At 55.0% G+C, this 25,566-nt stretch overlaps 7 protein-coding genes across 7 annotated transcripts; 4 read left to right on the forward strand and 3 right to left on the reverse strand.

The window, feature by feature from the left end:
* Positions 1 to 5,079: 5,079 nt before the first annotated feature.
* CH63R_11817 (uncharacterized protein) lies at positions 5,080 to 8,306 on the forward strand (the record flags this gene model as incomplete). Its single annotated transcript, XM_018306791.1, has 2 exons — positions 5,080 to 5,333; positions 5,711 to 8,306. 2 exons carry the CDS (start codon positions 5,080 to 5,082, stop codon positions 8,304 to 8,306), a joined length of 2,850 nt encoding a protein of 949 aa, XP_018153632.1.
* Positions 8,307 to 9,006: 700 nt separating this feature from the next.
* Positions 9,007 to 9,719, reverse strand: CH63R_11818 (6,7-dimethyl-8-ribityllumazine synthase; the record flags this gene model as incomplete). The annotated part of the gene is made up of 2 exons (XM_018306792.1): positions 9,007 to 9,397; positions 9,514 to 9,719. 2 exons carry the CDS (start codon positions 9,717 to 9,719, stop codon positions 9,007 to 9,009), a joined length of 597 nt encoding a protein of 198 aa, XP_018153633.1.
* Positions 9,720 to 10,419: 700 nt separating this feature from the next.
* On the forward strand, positions 10,420 to 13,470 carry CH63R_11819 (DNA mismatch repair protein mutL; the record flags this gene model as incomplete). Its single annotated transcript, XM_018306793.1, has 2 exons — positions 10,420 to 11,055; positions 11,116 to 13,470. The coding sequence occupies 2 exons, from the start codon at positions 10,420 to 10,422 to the stop codon at positions 13,468 to 13,470; spliced, it is 2,991 nt and encodes a 996-aa protein (XP_018153634.1).
* A 1,297-nt stretch (positions 13,471 to 14,767) lies between these two features.
* Positions 14,768 to 15,191, reverse strand: CH63R_11820 (uncharacterized protein; the record flags this gene model as incomplete). The annotated part of the gene is made up of 2 exons (XM_018306794.1): positions 14,768 to 14,920; positions 14,976 to 15,191. The coding sequence occupies 2 exons, from the start codon at positions 15,189 to 15,191 to the stop codon at positions 14,768 to 14,770; spliced, it is 369 nt and encodes a 122-aa protein (XP_018153635.1).
* Positions 15,192 to 18,569: 3,378 nt separating this feature from the next.
* On the forward strand, positions 18,570 to 22,260 carry CH63R_11821 (integral membrane protein; the record flags this gene model as incomplete). The annotated part of the gene is made up of 2 exons (XM_018306795.1): positions 18,570 to 19,261; positions 19,314 to 22,260. The coding sequence occupies 2 exons, from the start codon at positions 18,570 to 18,572 to the stop codon at positions 22,258 to 22,260; spliced, it is 3,639 nt and encodes a 1,212-aa protein (XP_018153636.1).
* A 970-nt stretch (positions 22,261 to 23,230) lies between these two features.
* CH63R_11822 (TPR domain-containing protein) lies at positions 23,231 to 24,358 on the forward strand (the record flags this gene model as incomplete). Its single annotated transcript, XM_018306796.1, has 1 exon — positions 23,231 to 24,358. One exon carries the CDS (start codon positions 23,231 to 23,233, stop codon positions 24,356 to 24,358), a length of 1,128 nt encoding a protein of 375 aa, XP_018153637.1.
* A 416-nt stretch (positions 24,359 to 24,774) lies between these two features.
* On the reverse strand, positions 24,775 to 25,538 carry CH63R_11823 (RWD repeat domain-containing protein; the record flags this gene model as incomplete). The annotated part of the gene is made up of 2 exons (XM_018306797.1): positions 24,775 to 25,397; positions 25,472 to 25,538. 2 exons carry the CDS (start codon positions 25,536 to 25,538, stop codon positions 24,775 to 24,777), a joined length of 690 nt encoding a protein of 229 aa, XP_018153638.1.
* Positions 25,539 to 25,566: the final 28 nt, after the last annotated feature.

Raw genomic sequence — 25,566 nt, forward strand, 5'->3', positions numbered from 1 at the left:
GTGCGTATCTAATTGCGTCTTAAGACACTTGCAGCGCATGGACGTACACGGTGGTTGTCTACTTATCTCGAGCATACATACCGACGGATGGACGGACGGATATTCTGCGTCATGATGGAGCAACTGTGTAATGTCTTGTCCATAAAGCGTGTGTATCCGGCTTGCTGGCAAGATGATGCAATTGGGAAGGGGCAAAGTGCCCGGAGCAAGTCGCGTCAGTAACAGTTGATTCAAGTCAGATCATGTCACTTTCGTCTTCTGATTTTGGGACGTGCTCCTCTCGCTGGAGAATCCCATCGTTTACATACATCATTTGTGGGCGATCCTCATTGCACCGAGAAACCCAGGGAGGCGAACCGGACCGGCAGCGGTAGTGTATCATGGGCGCAGTCCGGGCTTGGCTTCCTGTCAGGTTGGAGGACGGCGCAAATCTCTTTGTTTCTGCAGTTTATCCATGTGTATGCGGTCGAGGGTGAGATCGGGGCGGTCTTGGGCGATACGAGGCATGTGTTGCGGAAAATAGGTACATTCTTGAAGGCAAGCAAGTGATTGGCAGTATCTTCCCTGGAATCTAGTGGAGAGGCGCGAGTTGATCCGTTCCAGGTTAAAGACCCCCTCCAGCCATTTCCAGGTTTCTCTGGACGTGATTACCGCGTCAGACCTTGCGGCGGGAGACTGCCGTCGGGACGTTCCTTCTCTCTCCTTTTTCGTGCTCCTTTCCCGTCGGCATGTTTCAATCTGTCTTGCCTTTGATAGGTGCCAACCTAACCTAGGTGAGTACCTTGAAGCACCTTGAGAACAACCAAGTACGTCCTCGGCTCTGGGTCTGAGACTGCTGCTACGCGTACAACCCAGCCGGCAAAGACTCAAGCTCCGGTTTACTCCCCTCACTCACTCCCCGCGACAACATTCGCACAGTCGGCGGAGGAGCCACTATTCAAGCTTCCAGGATTGTCTTCAATGTTCGGGGAGACCTTCTGGGGCTACGAGGAGGGTAGCGCCGTGCTAAGACGCCCCTGGTGGGGTTTCTCGCGTCTTCTTTTCATTCGTTTTAATTGCTCACGCAAGCTTGCGCGAAGGCCAGAGCACAAGGTTCATCTTGTGGACAGTGTTGGGGATCGTCCAGTATTGAATTCGATTCAAGCCGAGCGGAATCCTCGGGTTCCCAGCGTCTTCAGCCGGAGCAACGGCCAACGTCCCATGTCTCCCCCCCTTCTTTCTTTTTCCCTTTGGTCTTTTTGCGTGATTGCGGGAAGAGTCAAGCAAGCATGTGGAATTCGAAGCACCCTGCACGCCAATCGTCCTATGAGCGTCGTGGATAAGGACGGAAAGTGGATTAATCCATCCGTCATCCCGACTCCCAACCTCCACTCGGAGGCTCCAGCTATTTTCCTCTGTGGATATGTGGCCGAGGTCCTTTTTTCTCTCGTCTCCTTCATCCACGCCCCTCTTCCAAACCTCAAGCCTTTACTCCCACACGTCTCAAGGCGTCGTTTCGATTGGTACGTGTGTATGTGTGTGTACGTTACCATGTCCCACCTCCACTCGTGCGTGGATCAATGGCCATCAACTCCATAGGTCTATCATGCCATGGGCTGTCGCTTGTATCATCACATATGCGCCGGAGGATCATCGAAAGAAGTAGTCACGCCCACAGCCTTCGATGCTCTTCAACTCCTCCTCCTGGCGTCTTGTCAAGCGCCTCACCTAGACCCCTTACGTGTTCTTCGACCTGGGCATCTCGAAGTGCGCGCGACAGAAGCCCGACAAGAATGAGAAGCTAGTCGATACTGAGAAATCGGTATAGAAATGTCGCTCGGCCGAGCCCGGTCGCCCTCCATCAAACCAACACTGCCCTAGCGACAGCGACTGAGAGATATCCGTTCACGTGTGGTGTCTGCGTCGAACCGGAACCCCAGACGTCAAGCCTTTGCCAGGACGACCGAGCTCGAGTCTAATCACGTCTTAGCATTCGACCATGCCGTCATGACCAGAACGGCGAGTGTCCTCTGCATGGCGCTCCTGCTCCCAGCAATCCTCCTTCGCATCGAGAATCGACTTCGGATTGTATCGCGCCGGGTATGGTTACGGAAGAAACTTCGGCGACCCAAGACCACCAATGGCCATCACTTCTCCCAGCGTCGACACACAACCAGCCATCATCCATTCACACGTCTCTCCAGCCCCTTCTGGAAGCCCCATTCCACCGGTACGAATAAGAAAAAATTGAGACATGGCAACAGTCCGGTGGACGTTTATCGTTGCTGGAAACCGTTGTCTTCGCCGGGGTAGGCGAGGACATCTTGTCATGCATTCAACTCCGGATTCGAATGCGGCGGCTCCGAGGTTAATTCAACACTTCACGTCTCCGCAGCCTCGCTACTCATGCTGCCATGCCGGTGGGTCGAGGTCTAGGCTTTGCAACGGACCAACCAGCATCTTCACAGTGTGCAATGTAGAATACTCATCACGCTAAACCTCCAGTCGGACTTGCATCTGTGAGCTGGTCTGTTCGTCGTGGCTGCTCCTTCTCCAAAGTCTAATTCGCCTGATCATTTGGGTGGGCACGTTCTGTCCGCGTTCTTCGGTGCCGCTTGCATGATGTATCACGGTGCTTGCTGGTATTTTCCCTGGGAGCGTCATGTCGCGCATTGCATTTCAGCCGATGTCGAGGCCTCGCAACCCCCCGGAAGACAAAAGTCTTGGGGTTGGGCTGGGAGCCCTGGTGCTGCACACTAATTGGGTGGCGGGTGCAGCTGAGAGTACTAATCGTTCATCGGTAACGGGAACCTTGACGGCGGACGACGCCGTGCGATGTGTTAGTACCAGTATACTACCTAGGCAAGGTAAGGTGTCCATCCGTTTGTATCCGTAGTCCATGCCATATAGCGACGCTACTCTGCATGAAGAAAGGGAAACACAGCGCGATTAGAATCGCTACTGCTGGTAGGCAGGGTAGGGAAAGGGGCTATAGACGACTTGGTCTGGGCGCTACAGTACCTAAGTACCAATCTAGGTACCTAGGTACCTACTCAGCAATGGTCGACCCGACAGGTGGTTCGTTCAATGCAGCGATTCGTCCAATCACCCAAAATATCACCCAACACACAAGGTTTCCGAAGGCGCCTCTGGGAAAGGGGAAGGCGGCTCGCAGTACAACAACAGGATACTACTCGAACCGGAAAGGCGAGCGAAATTCTTCTCATCGGTGTCAGAGGCGACGACTTGTTGACGCTCATCTCCTCCATTTTCGTGGGCGTCGGCTCTACTGTGGTCCATGCAGGCTACATACAGTACAGCACCACCTGGGCCAGATCGCAGCAGAGCTCCGAGCCTCCGTCGCCGACGAACCATTGTTGTTGTTCGGGCGGCGGTGCAGGCGGTCTCCGGGCCATCCCATCCCATCCCAAAGCAACCCCCTCGTCCCTTCTCCGCACACACCCCCCTTCCCCTGTATCCCTGACCCCTTCTCCTGGGCTGGGCCCAGAGAATTTTCGCAGGGCAACCCGAGAAAAACACGGAGCGAAGAGGCACAGAATATCACGGAAAGAGAGGCAGGACAGGCATGTCGTCAACGGGCCAGCTGGGCCAGGCTATGTGGACTGATGGGCTCGACTTTCGCGCGTGAAGCTCTACGGTCAAGCCCACCTTTCTCAGCAAATATTGCTTGGTCTCTCCACTATCTTAATAAAAATAGGCCCTGCAACTGGGTGTATGTAGGGACCAGGGAAGTGCGTCGATAAAATAGCAGACAGACATAGTGACAGACCACCACCAAGAGGAGAGAGAGAGAGAAACTGGTCCAAGGAGCAGCAGCAACCGCCTTTGAGATTTTCTCTCTCTTCCCTTGTGCCCCCCCTCCTCTTCCCCCTTCCCTGCTCGGCCTTTTACCCTGACCTGCCTTAGCCGTGCCTTGCCTTGCCTTGACTTTGCCGAATTACTTTTGTCTATCCGTACACGCCACCAGTACAGATACTTACTGGTTGGATCGCCTCCTCCTTTCCCACATTCCCACCCGTTCGCTCCAACCTCCCCGTCGTCTGCTTCGCCGACCGTCGCTGTTGCTGTCATCATTTGTTGCATATCCTCCCGCATCGTGTCCGTCCCGTCACTACGACTCGATCCCATTTTGTTCATTCACTTATTCTTCAGATCCTAATACCCCAATCTCCATCCCCTCTGACCGCTTGACTCTCCCCTCCCCCGGCGCCCCCCCGTCTCGTCCGCTTCCTTGCTACCATCAGCATCTTCATCATCATCCTCATCGGCTTCTCTGGCTTTGTACGGCCCGGCTTCAGCATCTGGCATCATATTTTGCACTTGGCTAGGTTTATGGGATGAGATCATACATCATTTTGTGGTTTCACGCCTTCGCATACGCTCTATAGACTAATAGCCATCGCGTCGTCTTCTGGACTGTCGTCCCGTCTCATCTTGTCTCGTTCTGTTCGACCAACTCTCCTCCGGTAAGTCATCAGCCATTACTCTCGTCATCCCTCATTCCTCAGCCCTCCGGCCCAAGCCTATACATAGTTGCATTTCCCCCCTCCCCCTTTCGACCCGCGACATCACGATGCGCGCGGGGAAAGAGACTATTGCACTGTTAGGCCAGGCCCGTTGCCCAGGCTGCTGGCGGGTTACTCAACCGGAATACCTTCGTCCCTCCCCCCAATCCCTTGGCTCCTACGGATGGCCACATAGCTCCGATTATCATACCCGTACACTCTTACGGCACCTCAACGCATACGCAGGCGCGCATCTATACAGTTCAGAGTCGCAGCAGCTGACATTTGGGATTATTCCGCTACGCAGTATAGCTTCGGTTGCGGCAGCTTTGTACCACTCTCCGCACCGCCCAACTGACTGACACGAGCCACAAAGAAAGCCTGTTCGAGTCTCACCTTTCTGTCGTCATCCCACATCGGCTGACCCGCCTCGTATCGCAATTTTTTTTGCGGTCCCGAACCGAGGCGAAGAACGAACCCAGGGGTTTAGTTTAATCTTGTCGAATCCCACCCTCCGAACGGCTGCACCCACCGAACCCATCCCGCCGGGAACTTTGGTTTATCGTTACTCCATATGCCTAGATTCTCCGTCTCTTTTGGCAGGCGGCGTTCGACCGTCAACTCGGACGAGTTTCATGAGGAGCCCACAGCGACGAAAGAAAGACCAACGTCGTTCCGTGTCATGGAAAGGACCGAAGTTGGAGGGCAAAAGTCTTTCGACGGTGGACACAGGCTGGTAAAAGCGACCACGACGGTAATTCCTTCCAAGCAGAACTACTCGGACCCGTCTCTTGGGGACAACATGTTTTCCGACGTCAAGAACAACCGGTATGTGTATCCATTCGTCCCCCCTTGAATCACTCCTCCTTTCCCATTTCAAATCACATTCTTGGCCATCGGTCAGGGGGGGAAGGCCAGAAGGAAGTTACATACAGAAAGGAAAAGCGAGAGACCCGAATCCAGGGGAAAAAAGAAAGAGAGAGAGAGAAGGAGGCAACCCCCCCCCCCCCCCCCCCCCCCAAAAAAGAAAAACAAAAAGGGTTGGCTAGCATTCCACAGCGGCATGTCTCGGACTCAGCGGTATATTGCTGCCTTGTTTGGTGGTCCTCTTTCTCAGTGTCTATGTACACTATTTCCTCCTCCCCCTTGTTCGCAATTCATTTCAGGGCCACGGCAAGGATTGTGTCTAACATCGACTGACTCAGCTTAAGGGGAAGTGGGTCATCTAATACCACCAAAACAACCTCGACAGACACTTCTTCGCGCCACAGCAACGTCTCGACCACACCGTCTTCGGCTGACTTCGGCCACCAAGGGGCCCAGGAAGAATGGAAATCCTCGATTAGAAAAACACACACCGACGTGCCAGCTCCCAAGCACAGCTCTGGTGGATTCCTCAGCAAAGCCGGCAGGACCTTTTCCTTTGGCGGACAGAAGAAACAACAAGCTGCCGCATCCCTCGTCGACGATCATCCGCTTCCTCCGCCGCCCTTGCCGCCCCAGGCGTCATCGGACGATTACAGCCGGAGACCTCGAGGCCTGACAGATTCCACCGACAGGACCGCTACGCCCCCAAAGCTCAGCGAGGAGGATTTTGCCCTCGACTTTGGTAGTAATTTTGGTAATATGTTCAAGGGGTCTGGATTCGACAAGAGAGCCAGCCAAATGACGCTCCCCGGTAACGACAAGTCCAACTTGGGACCCCGTTCCCTCACGACCAACCGAGTAAACCAGCCCCAGCCCTCGCCCATCAAGATTGACCACTCCGCCAAAGTGGAGGCTTCGCCCTACTCATGGAGCAGCCAGCACTCAAACGATAACCTGCTGCACCACTCCGGCTCTAACTCCCCTACTGCCACTGAACGCACATCTGTACCACCCCCAGTGCCTCGACACGGCTCGCCGCTGGCCTTCCGCAACAATGTGCCATCGGACATCATCGAAGACGAGGACGCGAACCTCTTGAAGGATTCGTTAGCAGCCAGCCGCTTCCTTGGTGGTTCTGAACAACCCGGCAATCCGTCCCCGTCCGGGAGGTTCCGCAGAAACGATGACACATTCTCCACGGCGTGGGAGTCGGCGGACGGAAAAAAAGAGGAGGAGAACATGTTTGACAACAGCAGGGCGCAGCAGCCGAAGCCGGCCACAAACGCGAATCGCTACACGCCCAGCAACAATCAAAGTCCGCCTCGCAACAAAGTCATGACTCCCGCGGAGTTCGAAAAGTACCGACGAGACAAGGAGCGCGATGACAACGCCAGCCAAACGGCCAAGGCTTCCAACAACAGCCGTGATGATGATGAGGATCAGTATGATGATGATGAGGACGACGTTGAAAAGGCGAAGCTGGCTGCCAAGCAGAGGAGGAAGCAGGAGGCACACATGGCCGTCTACCGACAGCAGATGATGAAGGTTACGGGCGAGTCTCCAATGGCCGGACCCTCCGGCCACGCTACTCGACCAAATCTCTCCGTATCGCTCAGCACGCCCAATTTGCCGAACCTGGCCGTCCCCTCGGGTCCGATGACGGGCAGGTCCGACGGTTCCGAAGGAGAGGAAGACGAAGAAGTTCCGCTTGCCATCCTGGCCGCGCACGGGTTCCCGAACAAGAACAAGCCGCCTGCGCGGATCATGAACATGGCATCGAATCCCGACTTGCGGTCATCAGTCCACTCACAGCCTGCTCAGCCTGCCAGACCGGGATCCAGCATGGGCGAGGGAACAGGACCCAGAGGAACCAGCGGTGGGCACCTGCCCGCCTTCGCGAGAAGGCTGCCACAGGACCCGTTTTTGGGTGCCGGTCTCATCAACGCCCCTCCCCGGGAGTCTTTGACGTTTGGCGGAGGCTCACCCGCACCCGGCGCTCAGCCTCCTTCTGTCCCCATGGGTGGTCTAGTCGGTGTGATCGCCAGCGAGGAGCGGTCCCGAGCCTTGCGCAGAGGCAGCCCCAATATCGAGGCACAGAACGTCAACCCCTTCACGGGCGCCCCGGTCGACCCCGTCGGCGGAATCCCACCTCAGATGATGTATGGCAACATGAATGGAATGAACGCTATGGGAGGTGGTATGGGTGGTATGGGAGGCATGCCGCAAATGCACCAGATGCCTCAGATGCCCCAGATGATGCTTACACCAGGAGACCAGGCACAAATCCAAATGACCCAGCAGATGCAGCAATTCATGCAGATGCAGATGCAGTTCATGCAGATGATGGCAACCCCGGGTCAAAATCCGAACGGCATGAACGGTATGCAACGACCCATGAGCCACGTCGGTACCCCTTCTATCCACGACAGCCAAAGACAATCGTACTTTGGCGATTCCATGCTGGAGCCTCCCCGACTCGACCCCCGAACGAGAACCATGAGCATGGTGCAGCCCAGCTCTTCGTCCTGGATTCAGCCCGGGGGAGGATTCGATCCTTCAATTCACGGAGGCATGGGCGTTGGCGGCGGGTACGCACCCAGCATCCACGCTCAAGGCGCCGGGTATGCCCCCTCGATCGCACCCTCGGAACGCAGCAACGTGGGCTTACCAGGCCGTTACAGACCCGTAACGCAAGCGCCCCCTCAATTGGATTCCGGTCGACGCATGTCTGTCATGTCGGGAGCCATCGGATGGGACCAACCGCCCAAGGTTATGCAGCAACAGGAGACGAAGATGCCTAATAAGTCGGGCGGCAACTCGGACGATGATGACGAGGAGGGCTGGGCCGCGATGAAGGCCAAAAAGGAGAAGAAGAGGGGCTTGTGGAGAACGAAGAAGAGCATTGGCAGCGAGATTGGGGCACTTATTTCGTGAAATAGAGGGAAGAGGGTATCGATGATGCCATTTGAAAGAGAAGGAGAGAAGGGTGGGGGGTGAAGAAGTACTGACTCGGAGCGGAAGATGCAAACACGCAAAAAAGACTGGACATATCAAGCAACATAAAAGGTAACACCACCAACCACTACGCGCCACTCTACGGGCGCGTCTGGTGTTTCCTTTTCCCTCGGGGTGGGCGTTGGGGTTTTCGAAACGCCCCCTTCCTGCCCTGTGTATATTCTTGGAACCATTGGTTGGGGGGCGTCTGTACGGGAGGGAAGATGGACTAGCTTGGGTATTGGTTGCGAAGTCCTGATAGACAGCTCTTGGTTCAATAATCTACTAATGTTGGAGAAAATCACGAACATGAATAAGCACATTGGTTTTTGGTCGTTGCACCTCTCTTCTCTTACAAGCCTTCTGTTCCCCTACCGGTTGCTTGCTTGCTAAGTGCATGCATCAGTTCCAAGTCACTGTTGAAGCTCAAGGCCTTCAATACTAGGTATGGTCTGAAGTTTGCTTCCAAGGGGTCGACCTCTGACCGTAGCAAACCCTTGGTAACTTGTGGTTTGTTTTGGTTTTATCTCTTTATTGTGGGTGGATTCATCCGCACTTTTTCAACGTCTAGATATTGTCTCGCGTCACATCTGTATATCCGCAAACCCGCAAAACCGCATAGCATCAAGGTGCACCCAGCTCACTCAATTTTGCCCGCAGCCCAGGCCTTGCGCTTGACGCCAAGCTCAACGGCAGCGAGGCCCCAGTCCTCGCCATGATTGTGCCCTCCCGAAGTCAAGCCGGCGCGGGCCTGGGCCTGTTCATCGTTGAGGACGGTAAGGACACCGAAGACAACGGGGACGCCCGTGTCAAGGCCGACGCGCATAAGGCCATGGGAGACGGCGTCGGCGATGTACTCGAAGTGCATCGTCTCGCCCTTGATAAGGACGCCGACAGCGATGATTGCGTCGAAGGGGTGCTGGGACTCGGCGGGGAGAGATGTCAGGTCCGTGGTCGAGGAGCCGAGGAGATCGCCGGCCGAGGAGCCGGTGCCGGATTGCGCGGATTGAACTTGGGATGCTTGGTAGAGTCTGGAAGGGAGCGAGCCGGTCGAGTCAGCCTTGTCTCGGTTCGTTTGTTCCGAGGGGGGCTCAGCTTCCTGGCAGGCCTGGCACGGTAATGGCCTGCTTTGACTGCGCGTACTTACCTCTGGACAGCGATGGGGAGCTCCCAGGATCCAGGAACGGACTGCAGGACAATGTTGGACTCCTTGACACCGCAGGCGAGAAGCTTCTCCTTGGCGCCCTTGACGAGGGGTTCAATGATGGTAGCGTTCCAGCGGGCATGGACGATGCCGATGCGCAGGGCGCTGCCTTCGTGCTCTTGCGGGGTCGGTCCCTTGATGCCGGACATTTTGGATGTGCGAGGTTGTGGTAAGGAGGGGTATCAAAGTAAAAGAACCAAAGGGTGGGGGAATTGGGGTTCGTTTGTAATGTACGTCGTGGACGCAGCGTCGTCGGGCGATGTATTTCTGTCTCGTGGGAGGGATGAGTGAAGCTTGGAATTGGGAGCTGGAGCGTATGGATACGGCCGTCTGGCTTATGAGTCGCTTAATGTTCTTTTGGTAAGGCGGGCGGCGGTGGTGGACTGGCTCAGGAACGAGGGCCTTTGCGATGCGGGGCATGCGGTTTGAGGTGATGCGTGCCAGGGGGTGAGCTGCGGGGGCTTTGGCGTTCCCTTGGATCTTGCTGTGAACCCTGCAAGGGGAAAAAGATCTGAACTGGGAAGGAACCTGCCGGCGGCTGTTGACTGGGCTCGCCAGGTGCCGTGTTCCGTGAACGTCACATGGAGAGGGGAAGGAGTCGACTTACACCACACCTTCCTTCCTCTGTTTCCATGGCCACATGGCCGTTGCCGCTGCCGCTGCCGTTGCCGTTTCCGCCTTTCAGCTTCAAAGGCAGACCTCCCCCCTTAATCAAATCACTTTGTTCATCATCGACATCGTCGGATGGACCTCTTACTGTAGTGCTCTCTTGTTCTCATCCACCTCTCGGGGTTCTGCTACGTTGGAGAGTGCTCAGTTTTATCTTTTTCGTCCAATGTTCTATTCATCATGTCCATTTTGAAGCTACCTCAAAGCACCGCTCGTCTGCTTAAATCCACTACCGTCGTCTCATCCCCCCTGTCTCTTGTCAAAGAGCTTGTCGACAATGCTGTTGACGCCAATGCCACCAACATTGAGATCAGTCTCTCGGCCAACACTGTGGACAAGATCCAGGTCAGAGACAATGGCCATGGCATCAACCCCGAGGACTACGAAGCCCTGGGTCGAAGGTCACATACAAGCAAGCTTCGGACCTTTGAGGAACTTCAGTCCAAGGGGGGGAAGACACTTGGTTTTCGCGGCGAGGCCTTGGCGAGCATAAACACCTCCTCGAAGCTTACCATAACAACGAGGACAAACCAGGATAAGGCTGCAGCCTTTCTTGCCATCAAGAAGGATGTAGGAGGAATCTCAGACAGCAAAGCCGTATCGGGTCCCGTGGGGACGACAGTTGATGTCCTCGATCTGTTTGCCAGCGTACCGGTCCGAAAACAGCTTGCCATCAAAGAGAGCAAGAAAGTCTACAAACAGATCAAGGAATTACTCTACACATACGCCCTCACTCGACCACACATCAGACTGTCGCTCAAGATCGTCAAGGACAACAAACTCTCGTGGTCTTATGCTTCCGGCAAGGGGGCTGATGTCAGAGAAGCGGCTCTTCAAGTTTTCGGCGCTGACTTGGTCTCGCAATGCGTCTAGAAGACGGTCAGTGGGACCACTGGTGCGATTCCTGTGATCATTCCAGCGAGACCAGCCACGCCAGCATCAGTATTGCGGCTCGAGGCCTTCCTCCCCATGGCAGATGCAGATGCCTCCAAGATTTCCGGCCAAGGTTATTTCATATCCGTTGACTCAAGACCAATGTCTACTGCCAGAGGGACCATGAAAAAGCTTGTCGACGTATACAAGACCTACATTCGCGGCAGTTTAAAAGTCAACGCATCGTCAAAGCCTCTGGTCAAGCCTTTCATACGACTGAATATACAGTGTATCATCGGAAGCTACGACCCGAATGTGACAGCAGCCAAAGATGAGGTTCTATTCGATAACGAGTCCAGAGTACTTTCACTCTTCGAGGAGATGTGCAAGGAGATGTACTCGTCACTGAAGCCTATGGCCAGAGCGGAGGTGGACGAAGATCATGCTCAAGTGGACAACTACCGACTCAGAAAGAGCAACCCTTGTTTTCTATTAGACAATGACGAAGAAAGCCTTAATGGGCTTTCCCATGGACTGGCACCAGACGACATGACGAGTGTAGAAGATGGCCTCGCAGGGCTGCCTTCGCCTAGTAGCGGAGAGCATCACCCAGGTCCCGCCAAGAAGGGGGTTCGAGGTGGTTCTATTCACGATGACGCTGCAACACCAGAACAGGGACAGGTAGTCCTGATCGACAGCAGCTCAGAAGTACCTTCCCATCGCCATGAACCGGATATGTTTGTCCCCAAACAGGGAGCAATTTTGCATAACGGTAAAGAGGTATTTGGTGCCAGTCAATTTGCGACGCAGGACCAGTCCCTTATGGTAATTGCAGGGTCGCAATGCAGCACTGAACCAACTCAATCTCTCCTTCGGACCGCATGGGAAGTAGACATGGCAAGGGATGTAACCGCAAGCCCCGATGGAAATACCCGGCCGATCCTTCTCGATCCTCCGCGGACAGACCTTACCAAATACCTGCAGTCCCAGCGTCTTGGTCAAACACAGCGCGAGGAGCCAAATCCGTGGTCTATCGCCAAGAAAGCCGCAGAGAAACGTGGTGATTATGAGGACAGTACTCCCAAGTCTCTAGCTGAGGCTGAAATCGAAGTTCAAGGCAAAAGCTTCGTTGGAACATCTTCTCGCCATCAGCTGCTCTTCTCCGAGACTGAAAATTTCATGCGCAGAGACTCTGACATGGTCCATCCGAGTATAGAAGACCACACGAACATACGGCGCCAGCATCCTCGACCCCATCGGAACCCTGCAGTGCGAAGGGAGGAAGCATATGAGGCGGACGATTCTGAGCCACCGATACTGGAACATCCCGCCGCTCCACAAGGTGGTATTCACGGGCTGAGATACCAAGACCGGCGAAGAATTACGAGAGATGAAGAGCCATTCCAGTCCACTGGAGTGGAACATAACTCCGACGACCTGAATGTTGAACCTTCCAGAGGCCCTGGTGTTTGTCAGCGCGCGTACGCGAAAACACCACACCCTTTTGGCCATTTCGACCAGGAAAATGCACTTGGCACGCCGCCCCCTTCCTCAAGCCCTTTGCATAAGCCATTTCGGGTACCTGCTCGTATTCGACTAGGCAAGCAGCGTCAGGAAATGCAAGGTTTCCCCGGCGTTCTGCCAAAGGTCGCACGGGCTGTGAGCCCTAAGGCGGATAGGCTGAGACAAGGTAAGATTGTCTTCAACACGGGAAAAGACCAGAAACCACTCGAACCAGAATACACCTTGGACAACGGTCATTCGATAGGACTGGGCTACAAAGGCTCTCAGGACGACGTCGTTGTCTCCGAGATAACAAAACGGTCCCCTCGCCATGTCAGCGATGATGGACCATCCCAAAAAGAGATGGAGAAGGCGCTGGAGAGGCTTCACGCACTTCGCTCAAACACCGAGGACACTGACTGTATCGAAAATCTGGGACAGAATGAGAAACGTGGCAGGTCTAAAACTCGAAGACCGAATACTACTGCGCCTGGCACGTCCCCACGGAGCTACTTGAGACGGAGTCTGGCATCTAGGTCCCCATCAAGGAACAAAACTCTGCTAGCATTTGAGACGCTTTCTGCAGAGACATATACTTATTCGCAGCTACTTACACTTGACCTACGCAAGATACGCAAGCAGGTGATCAAGGCATCTTACTACGATGTTTACGTCTCCAGGGGCGAACAGGAGGCCGCGTTTTCAACGGGGCTGGCTGAGATGGAGGACATCAGCAACAGGCTTCAAGAGGTTGTCGGGGCATGGGCGTATGTGGAGCACGGTGAAGATCTGGAGATTGAGATTGATGTTGTCGCACTGCTCAAGAGGAATGATGTGGAAGGCATGATAGAATAAAACAAGTAGCTTGGGGGGTTGTTTGGCGCGGATCGACTCGTTGCTGCTCACAAGGCAATGCATAAAAGGTGTTGAGCGTGTCATAGACTTGCTAGTTGTGTTATTTCAAACTCGAATAACTGTCGGTTCAGGCAAGTCACTTCTACTCTTGGTGCCGCCGGTGGCTCAGAGTCAACAATTGGCTTTATTTATTTTGTGTGTGTGAAGCACTTGACTGGCGGCATACCCTATTTGTTGTCCACAATAGACAGCCCCTTCATATGATAGCTTGGAACGGGCCAATGGGATGTAATCAATACAAGGCATCCTCGTCCGGCGGTTTTCACCAGTTGCCTGCGCAATCGGAACTCGATAGATACTCGATTCTGACGAGGGCTATCAAATCGGTCCATCCAACCCGACGTACGTCGTCAGCTGGTGAAAAGCATGGCGGGGAGGGGTGAGAAGTAGGCAGAGTGGCCTCTTTATCTTCTTCCATCTTTCTTCTTCTCATGCCCGCTCACCTTCAACAATGGTACGACACACAAATTATAGAGGTGACGGACGAGCAGACGAGCACACAAATACTATGCGGAGACTGGGTTGACGTGTGCGACTTCTAATCGTTGCGTCCCAGTCCTGGGTCAGTCGTGCGCAGGCAGGTGAATACACGTGTACCACCAGCAAAGACGAAGGACGCGGATGGTCGCGACGGTGACACTGGCCGATCATCTCTCACACATAAGCAAACGCCCGTCTTCAAGTTGCCGCCTGGTGTCTACATATCGGATGCACGTAAGTAGCTAGGAGGCGATGGTATCTGCGCTTTCTGACCTAACGGTGGCTTACTGTGGGATGGGTGCAGTTCCGTTCCTCAACGACGGCGGCAGTAGTGTGGGACAATTGAACTGGGCGGGAATGGCAGCACTGCATGATATAGGCAGCACGGAAACGGGTGGGGTCAAGGAAGACGCGTATCGTATTCATGTTGTGTGCAGGTCTAGCTCTTCGCAAGAGCTGCAGTAGTCAGTCCATCATTTTTACAGCAGGACCGGCGGTCCCCCAGCAGCAGCCTCCAGGTTCGTTTGACGGCAGACAAGGGGTTGTCATAAATTCGGGAGGCCATCGTGGCTTGCCGTAACTGCGCATGTGAAGACGGCCGGTGACGGCGCCCTAAGGATCCGGTTCCCTGGTGTTCACAGTAAAGCTGCGTTGGACTGCAACATCTTGTGGGTTTGGATGGCAGATGACCGATGGCGAAAAAGGGCCTCCCGTATTGCGACAGGTAGGTAGGGTGGTAAGTAGATTATGTCTATTGTTAGTCTGAAGTACCGGTTGCCTTTCCAAAGACTTCGTCTTGGTGGTCGTAATATCGAGATGAGAGCATGCGGCCCAGAAACGCTGTTTGTGTGAGGTGTGAGCGTTGGCTAGGGTTTCCCGCTACGCCGGTGCTGGGAGTGCAGTACAAGTACTAGGTATGTAGGTAGGTCGGCCCAAGGCATACCTGGTTATGATTGGCCACGGACCAAAGCGTCTTGGAACAAAGGTCCCGTCCTCAAAAATATGGGATGGGCCGAGAGGAAGGACGATGGATGCTGATGTTGCGGGGCTGCCGAGTAAGGCATCATGCTCCCCCGAATGCCGATTTTGAAACCAGGCACGCGGAAGCGCATAGAAGGAGCTCCGGTCGACGACAGGAGAGTGGAGACGGCCGGGGGCGGTTCTGAGTGCGATGGTGACATGACGTTTATTCCACACCTATCCGGATATCAGCCGTCGGTAGTGAATGCCTGCTTGCACAAGGACTGGTCATGGACTCATGAAGAGAGTCTCCTTGGCTGGTTTAGCTGCGGCACCATCGTATTTGCAACTGATGCTGAAAATAGCTGGAATAGCCAGGGTGTGTATAGGCTGCGGTTATTGGCTCGTGCTGCAGTTCGTATTACGGGCGCCGGAGGATCCTCATTCATTGTCGTCGTGGGATGGAGGGAGTGAGGGGCAGCGTGATTGGGCTGTTGGTCAACAGGCGAGATAGGAGCTACTTTTGTCTCTGCTAGGGCCGACGGCAACGTCTCTGGCGAAGCTTGGAGACCCTTTGCTTTTGCGACTTACGCAAGCGCCGTAAGGCTGGCGAGGTAGTATGCTGTCAGCCAGCGTCTGGTTTCTGAGTCTAGGGCGTGTGGATGGACGGCGTGTTGTAGCACAAGTTCAATGGATGTCCCTGGAGGCTGTCTACCTATGTTGCAATAGGGTGCGTAAGATGTATGAGAACCAAGGTCCAGGTTAGCGTTGTACGAGCAAAGCGTCGGCTGGTATGAATGAGGGGTTTATAAGCTTTATGTTAAACATGGAGAGCCCGTCCGTAGATTGTATAATGGTCCTGTGCTTGTCAGGAATGCTGGTCCTTGCCTGCATGTTGCTCCTGCTGGCCGTGGAGAGTGGTGCGGATCCTCTTCTGGGTTCGGGTCGTCGCATACGGTATCGCGGGTTGGACGATCCTTCGTGATGCACGTGCCGTGGGTATGGTGCTGGAGACGCGGGGACTCGAGTCGGTGTTTTCGCTGTTTCTACAACTCTTGTCGCCTACGGTGATTGCGCTCTTGTCCTTGCGGTTGGTATCTGGTGCTTGACACTCTCGGCCTTTTGCCATCTGCCGCTCTTTCCCCTTCTTGACACAGACACAGGCAAAGAAAACTCCTCAACCGTTTGTATGCCGACTACAAGTCAAGTACCTACTGGACACCAAATCGTAGCCTAAGTTTCGTCTGAGGTCATGTTTCTTCGAATGGCACATCAGTTGTTTGGTTGACCATCCAGAGAAATTGGTCAATGCGCGCCGGTGTCGATCCTCCCTAAAGTGCAAACAATGTCAGAGTATATCAACAGTCTGAAGGAGACGTGACGGGGCGCTCGCGCGCACCCCTTCGAGCTGGCAAGGACCAGCAGAGTAATGACAAGCACTACACAATTTGAAGCAATCGAGGATGGCAAGAGTGTGGTGTTTGGGTTGATTGAAACTTGTCGTTAACGAGCATGACCTTTTGTGGAGCGTTCGTTTAAAAGGTGACGCTTCACTAGGTTGTTTGGATCTGGCGCGTCCGTCCGCCATGTAAGACGGCGCCCACTACAACAAAAAGCGCCACAAGTAGCATCGTGTACTGTAAGCGGACGATTGTGGTCTTGGGCAGAAAGAGACACAAGTCTCACAGTAGCCGGTGGCGCGGAAGGGATCCAGCAGTAGGTCGACTTAAGCGGAACACCATCGGCACGTCATAAGGTGCAGTCCTGGGGTTTCAGGCTGGGCGCTAGGCAAGCACAGCCATGGAGGAACCCCTTCACCATCTTGCTCCCTGCGATCCCCTTTGGACGACGACGGTACGTCCATTTCCTAGGGAACCGTATCGATGCGTAGTAGGTACGTGAGACGTCTTCGCCAGCGGTGCTGGATTGAGAAAGCAAGGGTCCATCCAGTATCCGAGATGCGGACAGACCGTGGTCGGGCCAAATAAAGATCGGCTGCTATGGGCGACAAGACGACATTGAGGAATATTAGGTTGGTGGACGGGTGGGTTCACACGGTGGTATCCCATCCCGTCGGGGCAGAATCACAACCAGTTAGATTTAACTTCCCTCTCACCCTTAGGAAGCAAGTTCCAGGCACTCTGTACGGATGCATACACACCAATTATCCCAATTATTATAGAGTGCTTCCTTATCCTCTCTTGATATGCAGTCGTTCCCACTCTAGCTAACATAACCTGAAGTGGAACGGGCTAGGACGGGGCTCGGCTGCGCTTTCCTGGGTGGAGGAACAAGCCCGACTGGGGATGTCGAACGGTCAGCCAACCGGCAACGATGAATGCGCCCGGGGGTCCCCCTTGGACCTTTGGCTTTTTTTTTGGGAGGGGGGGGGGGGGGGGGGAAGACGACTGCTGAGTTGATGGAGAGAGGCTTGACTACGGTACTCTCACCTTGAGCATTCTGTGCAAGTGACTGGAAAGGGTGAAGGAAATGGCAGACAGAGCTGGTGGTAGGTCGGATTATTCGAAAACATTTCCCCATGCATATCTAGTCAGATGAGCGTATCACTGATCTTCTGCTGGGCTTTCCCTAGGGAATAGCAACCTTGCACGCCAGACCGGCGCACTGGTCACTTCTCGATGGCCGACAGCGCCGAGGACCGAAGGGATTTTTGCTTACACACTGTTTGGCATGGGCGTCAGGGGTAGAATTTACATAGACCCAAAGACAGAGCACAGACCGAACGGATACCGTGGGTGCCATGTTGGAAGCATGGTGTGAGGGAGGTGAGGGAGGTGTGTTCAGCCACAGGGGCGTTGCGAAGGAAGGCATCTGTTTTGTTTCCATGTCGCACCTCGACCTGTATTTCAGCACGTCCTAAATGCGTTGCTGATGTGGCTATGGTCAGGGGCCCTGCAAGGTACGTCCTTGAAAGTCTCCTCGCGCAAAAATGGTCGAGAATTCAAGGTACCCTGTACTTTGCCTACAAGTCTTCCTTCCCGCAGCAGCTTGCCCCGGCTGAATTGCTTGCTCGCTCTCTCTCTCGTGCGCGCGACAGCATCTGCGTGCGTGCCTGCCTGCTGCACTAACATCTGCACCGCCGACACCACCACCTTCAGAACCACACGCATACGCCGCTCCCTCGCTCAGTCAGACACGCACATACGCACACCCACCCTCTCCCCATCTCCTCTCACACCCGCATTCACACAACATTCCTTCCTCTCCTCTCCCTAATTCCCTTCCCTCTTCTTCAACACACGCCATCCCACTGCCTATCTGCCCCGTCGAAGGCTACCGGCCAGACCAGGCAGCTAGCTACAGGAAGCACACTGGGACAGACGACCATCGCCGACTGGTTTGTCCAGGCTACGCAACTATACCCATCGAGACGAGTCCAAGCAGAGCGGCCTGGCGACGGTACCAGAGACGACGCGACTGCTGCAGATCCTCCAAGATGCCGGCATTCTAGTGCACCAATTCCGTCTTTCTCGTCTCCTCCCATCTGTGCGTCGCCTGTCCGCCACCCCATCGAGTTGCGAGCCTTTCACCTGCCTGCAGCGCCTGTCGACTCCGCAAGCAATACGCCAGACCAAAACATGCGAATGCCTCCTTCCGCTCCTCCACGAGACCTGTTCTATCCCGAAAGTTTTCCAAGACATGCAGCTACCGCTCGCCCTGAACATGGGAAACCCGCCCTTTCGCTACCTTTCCCACCCATGAAGTCTTCACCCTCGCTGGAGAGGCCGACCATTCGCTCGCTTCATCAAGGAGGATCTCGATATCCTTCACCACGATCGCTCACCATGGACTGTGGCCGTACCTCTCGAATGCGGCCACTGCCTTCCCGCTCGTTCGCCGCCCTTCTCGTCCTCCTCGTCTGCCTGTTGATACGGCCCGTATCCGCCGTACTGATCCCTTTCGACAACTGCCTCCCCGACAGCTACAGAAATTTTAACCCGCTGCCTCTGCAATGGAACCCCGTTTACATCGACGCTCGTTTCGATACCGAAAACCCGGACCACTCTCTTCAGATCATTGTATGGGGCAACGTGGCGGGCTCGTATCGTGACGTGACTTTGCCGCCTCCGAATGATCCGCTCTGGGTCGACCCTAACTATACCGATGGCAAAATCCTTGACTTCACCAGACAAGGCAACAAAGTCACCACTCTCGCGAGCAAGGTCAATGTCTTGACTTACGAACCTTTCAGCAATGTATCCAGCTTCTGTGACTACAGCCTTGTCAATGGCTCCTGTCCCCTCAGCCCAGTCTTCAATAACACGACCATGTAAGACGATGGTTCCCCGTGTTATCCGATCCCTGCTAATCACACTCTATAGCGCGATTCCGTATGGCAACTTGCCTTCAGTAAACCTGACAGCCAATATGGGCTCGTCCTATGCCTTCGCCTCGCTTGCTGCGACACTTCAGATCATCTATGGAGACGAGTTAGCCACGCATATTGGCTGTGCTTCTGCCACCGTAACCCCGGATCTGGGCGGTATCCACGGCCTTCTGCGTTACTTGCCACTCGTTGTGCTCCTCTTTGTCGGATTTGCAACCATGTTCGCCTCTGTCTTTAGCCCGTGGGGCTCGACAGACATCTTCCACTGGACGGCCAACTATGGACGTGATGCCGATTTGCTACGCTTGGTGACGCCGGGGTTCGGAGACTGTCTCCAATACATACAATTCGTGGCTCTCACCGGCGGGCTGACGCTCAACTACCCAGGGTTCTATCAGCCTGTTGTCAGCCAGGTGAGTTGGTCCGCATTGATGTTTAACGAGAGCTTCGTGAGCAAGTCCCCAGGCTGGCAGTCGATTCAAGATGGCATCTACGTCACCAACGGATCTTATGGACTGCACCGCTACGCACAGATGGTGGGCATGGCCGATGTCGAGGATATCTGGGCTGGCACCATGGTTTGGGTTTGCGTCATCGTCGCTGCCCTATTCGTCCTGATCCAAATCGGTTTCTTCTGCCGCTGGGTCCTCCGGTTCATCAGCGACACCCCTGAAGAAGACCTGCGAGCCAAGAACATTCCCTTCTCCGTGGGTAATGTCGTGCGAGTCGTTTTCAATTATTTACTGCTGCCTATCGTGGCGCTGTCGACTTTCCAGCTGGTCGTTGCCAGTCAGTCGCGCGACTTCGCTGTGGCTTTGGCCGTCATCACTCTCCTCATCCTGGTCTGCTTTGCCGCATGGCTCCTGTACTTGATTTTCAGGACCAGACCGAGAGCTGTTCTGTTCGATGACCTGCCGACTGTACTGCTCTACGGGCCACTCTACAACACATACTCGGACGAGGCCGCGGCCTTCGCGCTCATCCCAGTTACGCTCACATTTATTCGCGGCATTGCGATCGGCGCCGTACAGCCCGTTGGAATAGTCCAAATCGTTCTGCTCGCCATCTGTGAGGTCATTCACGTGCTGACCCTCCACGCGTTTCGTCCTTTCCAGTCTCCGACATCCATGAACGCCTATCACACCCTTTTCTCGGTTTTGCGATTCACGACTGTCATGCTCATGGTCGCATTCGTGCCGCAAATGGGTGTTACTGAAGGTCCCAAGGGATGGATCGGCTACACAATTCTGCTCATTCACGCCTGTGTTTTGGTCCTCGGGTTCTTCCTGAACGCCCTGATAACCATCATCGAAGTGACGGCACGACTCCTTGGCGCCGGGGGCGATGACACCCGCGGTCTCACTCGCGGTGGTTTGTCAAAGATATTTGGCATGCGCCAGTTGCAGCGTCGTACATCTCGGAGAGGCCATGGCCCCTCCCGGGCCAGTCAGCTGTCAACGACGGGCATGCTCGATGCAGACGAAACATCAAAGACTGGGTATGTGATGCGTGGTGGCAGATTAAGGAGCGAGTCCGCAGGTAGTGGGTTTCTCCTCCGAAGCCAACAACGCAGCTCTTCTGCTCTCGACAGCATCGACCCCTATACTGGGCAAGCTCGCAACCTTGACAGCGGTAGTAACTTTACACCAACGACGCCCGGTGAAGTTAGCACATTTTCTTTCCTCCCGTCTCCCGCTGCCGCCACCCGCCCTCCCGCGGCTGTGACCGTCGAATCCGCAGACCCTTATTACAGACCACCGAGACGCCGTGGCGATACCCTGAACGGATCATCCACGTCTTTACCACATCGGGCCTCCGTTGCCGACTCCCGTCGCTACAGCCAAGCTGGCGCGCATCTCGGAGATGCTGTGGCGGACTTGGAGGCCCAGTTGTCGAGGGGGCCTACACCAGCCCCACAGGCTATCAATCTCACCCCGAGGGCAGACTACTCGACCAGAGAGGTCGATTTCTATTACGGTGTTCGAGGTCCCGCTCTCAACTCGGAGGGCGTAGGCCGTAAACTAAGGACAGGTCCCGCTGACCCGACTAAGCCCATGGCCACAGCTGCAGGGTGGTTCCGCACCATGTTCGGTGGTAAGAGCAAGGAAAAGGGCAAGGGGTTCGAGGTGGTGCGAAGCTCGCGAATGCCACCAGCCATGCGCGCCGCAGCCGATGCCGAGTACGACGCAGAGCCTCCGCCAGAGGGCATCCCGGTGGCCATGGGTGTCTTGAGAAACGGGCCCATCGAGTCCGACGATGACGAACCGAAAAACAAACCAGCACGGAAGCATCCCGACACGGAGGGGACGACGGAAAATCTTCTAACTAACGACGGTATCTCGGTCATATCATCCGAATCGGAAATTGAAGAGATAGGCCTACCGAAAGTGTCTGATGAACCACCAACCTTGCCAGGAATAGCGAGTTCGGGTAGCTTCAACCTGCCAAGCCGAACCCCTTCAAAGGCAAGTCGATCTGCTTCTCAGAAGTACAGGCGCCAGTCCACGGAGTCCGACATTCCCGAGATCCCTCGAAAGAGCTCGAAGAGAGATTCTGGCATGGCACGTGGACACTCGCCAGCCCCTTCGTTCAATTTAATACCGCCCACTTCGCCTTCACGCGGCGAACATTCTGGAGCAGATTTGCCCCCTGCACAGGATGGTCCTGCATCATCACCAAACCCTGGGCGACTTCCCTTTCAGCGGTCAGAATCACACCAGAAACGGCTGTCTTCTAACGGGTCATCGCTGGAAGAGTTCAGCATCCGCAGGACGCCGAGCACTGACAGGCCGACCAGTTATGGCGTTGTTGCTCAACACAGCATTAGCAGAGTGGATCCTGGATCCGACCAACAGGTTGATCTCTTAGGGACTTCCGCAGAGCTCGTCGATGAACGAGGGCTTCCCAGCAGAACCTCTTCGGCAGGGGGCCGGGCTCTTTGAGCAAACATGACCCTTACCAATGCAAATCCCCTCCTTTCAGTTACTTAGGGCCATAGGAAAAGGCCTTTTTTAATCTTAGTGCATACGATGTATAGAGTCTCAACAGTGGAATAACGGTACCCCGGTACCGAGCCTCTGATCTTGGGTTTAAAGTGGAGTTTTGGGCTATGAGGGGTATTCTTTATGTACGGGTGCTTATTAGCGACGGCGTCTGACAATGGGACCTGGCTGGTGGTATCTGATGGTCGCCTTTTTGTCGTCCTCGAGGGGGCTTCACGGGTTTTGCGGATAGCGCTGGTCGATGAGGCCCAAAATTGTACCTAGTTATGAAACTGGTTTCTCAAAGTTGCTTACTTCAAGGAGCAAAGACTCACTGCGGTATGTGCCGTTGGTGGCCGTCAAAAGACGAATGCCTGATACAGCGCCATTCGTAGTTCGGGAGCACCGGACTGGACTGCGAGTTTACCGGTTGTGTATTCCACCTGGTGCAAAGCTGAGCCACATAAGTTGACGCACGCATCCTCAGTCTTTGCCCAGTGAACGGCCGTATTCAGGCAAGCCATATTCGACATTCGCAGTATTACTGTATTCGTACGATATCCTCGCTTTGCTGGGAAGAGATCCTATGATCCCATAACTGCACAACGCTCAAATTTTGTCGAGAGGAAGAGAAGACTTACTCTAAGTTCTACCTTTATACGAAGGGCCGGTGGGGTTGTGCCGTCAGCTAAGCAACCCCCACCATTGATATCGCCCTTCTTATCGATAAGCTGAGAATAGTGCGATAAGAATTTTTCTTGATGGCCCAGTTCGAACCCACCCTGGTCGAGCTACACGGCCCTCATTCTCATCGCTCACTTCAACCCGTTCTCATTCAAATCATAGACATTTGCGACATTTCGCTTAGATATCAGACGGCTCATTTCAAAAACAGAACAAGAAGGAGAAAAAACGCCAAAACCATCTCACCATGGCGCCAACTCGCCCCAACAAAAAGGCGAAAAAGAGAACGGAGAAGAAGCCCGTCAACCCGGCCCTGCTCCTGGTCGAAGCCGCTACGAAGTTGCAAGAGGGCGACCTGGAAACCGCCGTCTCGGCCGCGAAGAAGGCCCTCGATGGCACGGGCGTGGGCGGCGACTACGAGCTGGCATCGGTGAACCTCCTGGGCCTCATCACAATCGAGATGGGCGAGGTTGACGAGGCGCGGGCCTACTTCCTCCGGGCCGTCGAGCTCGACGCCGACGGTGCCCTCGATGAGCGCATAGGCGGCGGGCCGGAAAAGTTTCTCTGGCTCGCGCAACTCAGCGAGGATGGTGGGCAGGACAGCGTCAATTGGTTCGACAAGGCCGCGCAGTCGCTCAGGGGTCAGATCCAGGCGCTTGCGGGCCTGCCGAAGCGGACCGCCGAGCAGGAGGCGCAGCTGGAGGAACGGAAGAGGAAGCTCGGCGGCGCGCTGTGCGCCGTAGCCGAGGTGTACATGACGGACTTGTCTTGGGAAGCGGACGCGGAGCAGAGATGCGAGGCGCTCATCACCGAGGCGGGGTTGGTTGCGCCTGAATCGGCCGAGACGTGGCAGACGGTGGCGAACGTGAGGATATCGCAAGAGAAGGTGGACGAGGCGCGGGCAGCGCTGGCAAGGAGTCTGGAGCTGTGGGTCGACCTGCCACCGCTGGACCCCAACGTGCCGGATTTCCCGACAAGGATCAGTCTGGTGCGGTTGCTGCTCGAGGTGGAGATGGAGAAGGAGGCGATCGAGGTTCTCGAGAGACTTGTCGGCGACGATGATCAAAGCATTGAAGCATGGTACCTTGGCGGCTGGGCCTTGTTCATCGCTGGCGAGAAAGTGAGGGCCAAGGGCGAGAGCCAGTTGAGCGAGGACGACGAGGACTGGAAGACCACGTGGGACACGTCGAGGCGGTGGTTGATGCGATGCCTGAAGCTTTATCAGGAACAGGGCTACGAGGATGAGCGGTTGGGCGATCATGCTAAGGAGCTGTTTGCTTCCATCAACAAGGAGCTCGGCGAGCCGCCGGCGGAAGATGACGATGATGGATGGGAGGATGCCGGAAGCGATGAGGACGAAGCGATGAAGGAGTGAAATGGCATGTGCTTTCTTCTTCCACATTCGACAAAAGAAAAAGGGGGGAAAAAAAGAACACGAAGACTGCATCATGACCATTGGGAGGCTCGGTTGGTGGATCCACGATCATGGAGTTTGGGAGTCTGGAACCGGGGAATAACTTAAAGCAAAGAAGCCAAAAGTTCATGGACCTCGCCCGCCTCCCCCATTTCCCCCTTTCTTTCATTTTCTTCCTTCCCTGTTGTCAACGGTTCGGCTCATTTTGGGCACATAGACGAAGTACATGCGTACTAGAGGCACAATTGTTTCTTTCAATACCCCAAAAAAGAAAGTACAGAGAGAATCTAAAAATGAAACGCCAGTGAAATGCACTCTCTTACTATACCTTTTTATTATTTTTTACTTTCAATCAGAGACTGGTAGTAAACCCGGCTTCACACAGCCTCGACCCTGAGCTTATCAACACCCTCTGTCAGACCTGCGCCGTCCTCGTCGTCCTCATCAACAATCTTTCCAACCAGACCGCGCTCCCACAGCTGCTTCCCTGTCAGCTTGATAGGCTCCTTGATCTTGGCCTTCTTCAGCTCGGCGAGGCGCTCCTCCTCCTCCCTGTGCTTCTGCTCCTCCATCTCCTTGATGAAGTCGGCGCGCCACTTGAGAAACGTCTCGGGCGTGACAGGGGTGCCATGGAACTTCTTATTCTCCTCGCGCTCGAGCGCCGCGGCGCGCTCCTCTTGCTCCCTCTCTCGCGCCTGCTTGCGCTCCTCGATGAGCGCCTCGGCGGCCTCCTTGAGAGCAGAAACGAGCGAGAATACCATGGCCATACCGAGGTTTTCTTGAATCGTCTCTTGTATCCCCTCGAGAAGGTGCTCCCGGTCGTCCGAGACGTTGAACCACTCGTACGGCGCGGCGTTGGGCACGGACTGCAGGTCAAGCGTGGGCGGCTCGTCGGGGTAGGCTTCCGGGTAGCGGACCTGGAGGAACATCGTGGGCGGTTCGTCCTCCTCGCCCGGGACGTCGAGGGCAATTTGTATTCTGAATTCGGTCTCTGAGATGTCTGTTGTGGCGCGCCGGTGCATTAGTGACGGTATTGCCTGTGGTGGCATGGTGGGGTAATCGGCGCCAACTCACCTGTGATCTCCTCGGGGAAGATGGACTCGAGCACCTCGCGCTCCTCGACTTGTTCTTCGCGCCCCATTATGAATATGGTTTGCCTGGTACCCTTA

Source organism: Colletotrichum higginsianum, chromosome 8 (genome assembly GCF_001672515.1).
Source record: "Colletotrichum higginsianum IMI 349063 chromosome 8, whole genome shotgun sequence".
Lineage (NCBI taxonomy): Eukaryota > Fungi > Ascomycota > Sordariomycetes > Glomerellales > Glomerellaceae > Colletotrichum > Colletotrichum higginsianum.